Below are 7,565 nucleotides of genomic sequence, written 5' to 3'. Positions count from 1 at the left end.
GAATTGTCGATTTTCATGAGCCATGGCAGATTTCTAGGCACTGAAACTGGAATTTTAAACTTTCTGCGTTACAAACGAGACCACCATAGAGACAGGCGTTATCAGAAATTCTTATCATAAAATCTCCTTCTATATAAGTGTGGCATATATAATTCGACTGTGTCTACAAAATCAGTATTCACTTACAACTAACACGGGGGGCCCGGGGGTCTAACTATATTTTCCGTTCTTCAGTTACCTACGCTACCAACGTGGTCGGCAATCCACCGTAGGTGGATTGCATACCTGGTGATATACGCTTCTCATTATGTCTGCGATTCGATTGCCTATCTATGTGATTTGATGACTGATAGCTAGATAATCGAATACATCAATCGACTCTACACTTTTTAACAACACAGGAGATCGTATCCAGCCTATCCATTTACAACGTTTGTGGCGGATTGCTAGACGCTCTAACTTTTAAACATTCCCGTAAAAACGTCAAGCCTTATCTCCAATCCATATCACTAATCCTTATCACAAATCCTACATTTTCGTCTTACAACTTTACTGTCGTGACTTTTATAATTCCAACGACATTGTCTCCAAAATCGGTATCCACTTTCAGCGAGTCCAACGGGCCCCGAGTTACACTTAGAGCTAGTTTCAATATATTATGAACTCGGCGCGGAATAAGAACACGACTAGGCGGCGGACCGATTATCGTCCGTTACGCGCGGCCGATTTCTCATTGGTTCTCCAAACACCTGTTCACAGTTATACAGCACTGTTCAAAATGCGAACCGCATAAACTGTGTTGTTTTATAAACACGTGCACGTCTCTGTTGACACATGAGGCCCTCCATATACAGAGCCGGTAATTGCCACTGTGGTGGGCGGTGCGGTGGAGGTAGTTGTTTTGAATGCGCGACTGGTCATGTTCTTATTCCGCGCCGAGTATATTTATCATATATAATATAAATATATTAATAATAATATTAATTTATAATATAATTGATAGTTTGATAGTAAATTACTTAATTAAACTACCAACTGTTGCGATTAATGAAGAAGTTAATTTATCTCCATTGTTATTCTACGTTTGTTAAACTACTATTATTATGCCAAGCTGTATAATATGTGGAAGAACAAAAAATCAGACTTCTAAAGCTGCCAATGTATCGTTTCACATATAAGATAATTATAGTTAAAATTTGGGGGGTGCTTTTTGGTGACATTTATAAAAAAGATTTAAAATTATGTGAATATATCAAATTATTATTTCATTAGTAAAGAAAACGAAAGTTTATTGAACAACTGTTGGAACAAATGCACTTTACCAACTGACCAACCTATAAATAATATAGTACACCTTGCGCTTCACTTTTCTGAGACATTGACCTCTTTATATTACTCTATGATATATAGCCGCTCTACTAGCTAGGTGAGGGACAGCTCGCACAGTGCTTATCAAGTAAATTATTAATTTATATTAACTGGAATGGCCCGCCGCACACCGCACCCGGCACCACAATAAGGATGCGCGGGCGCGCGGCCACCGAACTAGTCTATTCCTAGAATAATAGAATTAATTCTGGAAATCAGATGTCCTTATAAAGTACTCGATAATAATAAACATTCCGATGACGCTGGCACTGTCGCCCGTCTCCTGCATAGTGCACACTGCTCAGAAATCTGCAAATCGATTACGATTACAGAGATTATAAAAAAAAAACAGAGTGCTCAACACTTTAATCGGTACCTTTTATTTCCGTTACTACCGTTTTATTTCATGGAACAACCCCCCCCCCCCCCAAATGGCAGCACGCCAATGTTCGGGGCGCTAGTATTGTAATGCCTAGGGGCGGAAAAATAGTAAGTCCGCCCCTGTGTACGTAGTTGTATGGTTGTTTGGATTAACACCTAGGTATGTTTAAGATAATATATAGATAATTATTTGGAAATTTATAAATTGTATGATAAGAATTTAAGGTCAGTACATAGATTAAAATATGTGACATGGACTCTAATGCCTCTAATAAAATAAATAGGTAAATAATTAATCTCCCACCGTCTGAATTATTGTAGTTTCATAGAAAAATTTAATTACTGTATCTACACCATGTTAGCAATTTTAATTTTATTATAAATTTATATATAACATAAATCATTTTTTTTTTTTGCTTGACAATTTTTGAAGAGGTTCAGCCTTCAAATTTCCGTTTTTTTCTAGACTATTGAACACCTGTATTGACCAATATCAACCTGAATAATAAATCTTCACGTATGATTTGTAGTGTCCAACTGAGTTTCTTAATTTACTTTTTCCAGGTATAAAACTGATGACACATCTAAGCTCAAATGTTCGATTTACATTGCATAATATTTGCGGAATGTCACATAGTCTGATTTGTACAATCTTTGCAGCTTCTGTACTACGTGATGACTCATATTTAAATCGTCCTCTAAAATAAAGTTATTGTTAATAAGTTATTAATTAATATAATTTTAAGATACCATATTGAATTCAATTTTTCAAATAGTTTCAATTTATATAGATCTATACGTATATACAAGGTGTAACAGAATGACTTGAAAAATAAAATCAAATTGTTTTAATAAATATTAAAAATAAAAAAAGTTTTAATATGATTTTTAGACGTATAAGTGTAGTACACATTTTTTTTTTCATTTTTTAATCCTTTATATTTAAGTCATGGAGTTTATTTTTTGAAACTTTTCTCATTATTTATTTGAATTAATAGTTATTTCAAAACGTAATAATGTTTTTCGGACATAAATAAATCTTAAATTATTTACTATCTTTTTAATTTTAATTTTTTTGTAATACATTTAACTTGTATTATTTTTCCATTTTTTATTTGTTAGGTTTTTCTGATATACACACTATACAGTTTTAATTATCAAATTATATGCAATTATTTTGTATATTAAAATTTTCTTACCTTCCCAAAATAAAATGTCAATGAACAAATGCATGTCCGACAGATTAGTCGATAATACTGATTTACAGTTTTCAATGCATTTTGAAATTTCCGATATAATTCTATTGTTTAAATATGTTCATAGTCCTTCAAATAGTTTACTGCTGTTGACTCGATAAGTAAGAAACATGATATTATTTTGAATATTTTTTGTTCTTATACATTTTTCGTTTGAACATGTTTTAGTCTCTATTGCTGTAGGGAAGTCATCCAACATTTTATTTTTATCACATGTCCAGCTGTTGTGTCGCAAACAGCTAATGTAACGTCATAGTCTAGCGATTGTATGTTGACATCCATATAATTTATAATTAAATTAGCTCTTTCTGAATAATTCGATGATTAAATTCCATATTTGACAACATTAGTTATCAAATTTAAAAACTGATTATTTTGAATGTCAACTTATTCAGCACACCTTTTACTATCACAATAAGATACTTAAAAGTATAAATATTAAATTAACATTAGCAATAATAAATTCTTTCAATAAGTAATTAAACATTTATTTTATAAGATCAGATCGATATTCTAAAATTATAAATATTTTAGTAAAGTTCTAATTATTTATAGGGCTGTGAATTGAATGCACTAAAAAACCTTTAAAAAAAAACATTAAAAATGTCAAAAATATTCAATACTATATGCACTTAAAATGCAAAAAATGCAATATAAAATCCCAAAAATTATAGTATAAAATTAAATTATAATGGTTTTTATTTAATTTCTATACATATTTCTATTGATATTATAGAATATTATACATTAGTATATTATTAAATAAAATAAAAAAAAAAATAGTTAACATTTTGTATAATTCTATTCACCTGAAACATTGTCAAGAGTTTTATACTTTTATTATGTATTGATTTTTTTTCAAACATGTCAATGGACGGAATTTGATTAAAAATACCGGAAAATTAACTAAAAATGGAAAATATGACATAAAAATGCAAAATACATGTTTCATAAATGGATTCATAGTTACATAATTCAAATTATATACTTACGTAGCTACGGTTCGCAATCACCAAAAAAAAAATGCACTTCCCTACAAATTTACAGTCCTAATTATTTATATATTAGGTATTTTCTGATTTTGAAATCCTTAATTACCATAATCAACGAAGCTACGGTATAAAACGCACATGTGTTGCTTAAGACCACTTTTCCACATATATTTGGGCTTTAAAATTGTTCAACTCTTTGAACCTTGAGCCATTTTTAAAATTGGTTGAGATTTGAGACTTCTTGTTTTATTTATATCCAAATACTTCAAGTGAGAGTTTTGTTAAGGTATGATTTTGATTTTCTCTGTTTATTCTTACGATCCCAGCTTTCACGACAAGACATAATTTTCTTAAGATTAATTAAATTTATATAATCTTCATATTCACTCGATTTCTCATGTAGCGATTTTCTTATTTTATTGTAATTAAAAAACGAATGACTGTAGATATTAGAAAATTTCACTGAATGTTTATATTTAAATTTTCTATACATCATACAATTTTTAAAATATTTTGACGTTTTTTGAGCTGTTTGCAGACATTGTCAAATTGTCAATACAATTTTATTTGGTGTGTAAAAATGCGTGAAAATGTAGTACAAGTCTCCTGGTATATAAATAGAATAGCAGTTTAAAAATATTAAAAATTCATAGGCCCAATTGTTTTTAATAATTACAGTCAAATTTTGTATAACGATATTCCGGGTAAAACGATTCCAATCAATGTATTTGGTTGGCTTTATATGTTATGTGTAATACTTTTATATTTATATAACGATATCGGTTATAACGATAATCCGGATATAGCGATGTTATTTTGAAGCGAAAATTGGTTTTTATAATCACCTATAGCGATTAATAATAATATGTATATTATGTACATTTTGTAAGTAGTAAATTTGATTTCGTTCGAAATGATAATTCCTAATTTTATCTGTAACAGATAATGTGTCTTGTACGACCGTATTGTATACAGCATACGTTTCTATTCCGGAAATGTAATTTTATATTGATCAGGTGCGTACTTTTGTTTCGGTAAACAGTGATATAAATATGCCTGAAGTATCAATGACATCAAACAATATTTCTAATTTTGTAAAAAATCTTATTCAAATTATAAATAAACCACTATAATAATAAATTATCTTTAAAACAAATCGTAAACATATACTATATTATAATATAATATGAACTTTTATTAAAAATTATAAATACATACATACCTTGAATATTAAAATATAATATGTAATCCTAAAAAAAATTTAACAGTAAAAAATGTGTTTAATAAATATATTTTTCAAAATTCATGTTAATTTTTATGATCCGGATATAACGATGTCCGGTTATAACGATCGAATTCCCTAGGTCTCTAGAAGATCGTTATAAGTGAATTTCACTGTATTTTGTAGTTAAAAATTTATAAAATGTTCTATTTTTATATCATTGAATTTATATTTAAAACCATCCATTACATTGACCTACTTGTAACCTACTGTACTGCAAAGCGATACCCAATTGTCCACCTCTTTTATTATAATTTTCTATGCATAAATAATATTTTAATAATTCTATCACATTTTATTTCATGTTATCCTTGTTTATCCATGATAAACTGCTGTAACCCTACAAGACTTCTTTAAGTAAAAAAGTATTTAAATTGTGCATTTATTTACCCTTTTTTTTTAAATTTATGTTTCCTATACCTATCTAATTATGGAAACAAATTATTTTATCATTATTGAAATTAACAATCCATATAATATAGAGCTTTTACTAGTAGACAGAAAATCTATCATCTGTTATAAACAGTGTTGGAATTAGATATGTACGTTTTTATCTAGATAGAGATGAAGATAATATGATGAAAATGTATCTATATAAAGATTAAATATAAATACATTTTTAACTAAATAAAAAAAATAATTTTTTTTTTAATACCTGCTATAAAGTCTAACTTTTGAGTTTAAATTATTGTTAGCAGTGAACATTATTATTAATCAATGACTAAGGTATAACTGTCACCAGTGGCGTGCCGAACTGACAAGCAGACCTGAGGCAAACTATACAATTTGATCCCCCTCCCCACCACCAACAGTTTTTTCACTATTTTTTTTTATTATTCAAAATAATAAATATTATTAAGTTTTTTTAGGTATAAGTTGCACATCTATACTAACACACCCACCCACCCACCCAAATTTCCCTTGAGGCAATTGCCTCAAAAAATGACTGTTCGGCACGCCACTGACTGTCACGATAAAGGAAACATTTTCAAAATTAGGTATAAATATCAAGAAGAAAACTATTTTGAACAACTCGTCATGGTAAACTTTAATTATTATGAACCTTTACAACAGTTTCAGTATGTATTTCAATTTTTTTTTAGTAGATCTACAATTATTGTTATTATAATATGTTAAGTAAATTTATATCATGTACACTATGTATTATACAATAAATAAGGGAACATTTTATTTTACGTTATGATCATGTCATAATGATAATATAATTTATACACAGGTGACAGGTGATATGAATTATTTATAAATATAATATTTATAACACAAACGATACAACAAAGATCAATATACTATTTATAAAATTAATATTATTTACTCAAACATCCACAACACAACAGCATTTCAATTGTGCAGAATTCCGGGTAAACGATATACACTGTTACAAATATAATATTATTACTTATTAGTTATTAGTTTATTACTGATAAATAAAAATTATATAAAGATTTATATAGCTTTGATTACTTAAAATATCAATCGTACCCAAACCTAATTAAAAATTCAAGACCAATGTAGTTTGTTGACACAGTTGACCCATATTGGTACAGTTGTACACGTCGGAACTAGGAAAACACAGTTGAATACACGGTACCTATTTAGCTGACTGAGTAGCTTATTAATAGCATATTAATAGCATATTCGAAAAGAATGTAAGGAATAAGCATAGATTATTCTTCATTTATCATTTCATCATCTATGAATGAGCATGGAATATTAAAATATCGCCAAATGAGCCACTTTTAGGCATGCTATGAATAATCATATTATTCAGAATAATTTATGAATCTTTTACGAGAATATCCATATCATGTCTTAAATCAATCATTAAATAATTATTGGATAATCGTAATTGATTGTTATCATAATAACCAATGAATATTGAAATGAGACTCCCGATAGATATTCTTTGAGCAACCAATAGACAACAAATGAATAATACTAATACTCTTTACCAGATAGTAAAAGTATATTCCTAAAAAATTATTATTCACATTCGTAGAATATCCACATATCAACACTATACAATTTTATGTTGAAGTTATAAAAGTATGTATTAACTTTGCAATAATATACTAATAAAAGTAGTACAAGATAAAAAATGAAATTAGGTACTTGAGTAAAAAACATTTGTTAAATAATTGATTGAATTAATGTCCATTATGTTATAAATCAAAACAATATATTATGTTATCTTTAACAGTATTTGTTTTTATTTTTAATAAATATTACAAAAACATATTAATATAAGTACTTAATAATAATAGTAGT

General features: G+C 28.2%; 1 protein-coding gene across 1 annotated transcript in view; it reads left to right on the top strand.

The window, feature by feature from the left end:
• The window catches only part of LOC107885760, a 7,394-nt gene extending 5,104 nt beyond the window's left edge, over window positions 1–2,290 (top strand). Inside the window, exon 5 of the mRNA XM_029485381.1 lies at window positions 2,280–2,290. Within this exon, the coding sequence (XP_029341241.1) occupies window positions 2,280–2,290 (11 nt within the window). The remainder of the gene's footprint in view (window positions 1–2,279) is intronic.
• Window positions 2,291–7,565: the final 5,275 nt, after the last annotated feature.

Source organism: Acyrthosiphon pisum, chromosome X (assembly GCF_005508785.2).
Source record: "Acyrthosiphon pisum isolate AL4f chromosome X, pea_aphid_22Mar2018_4r6ur, whole genome shotgun sequence".
In the NCBI taxonomy this organism is placed as follows: Eukaryota; Metazoa; Arthropoda; class Insecta; order Hemiptera; family Aphididae; genus Acyrthosiphon; species Acyrthosiphon pisum.
The sequence above is the reverse complement of the archived record's forward strand: the minus strand, read 5'-3'. Positions and strand labels throughout refer to the sequence as shown.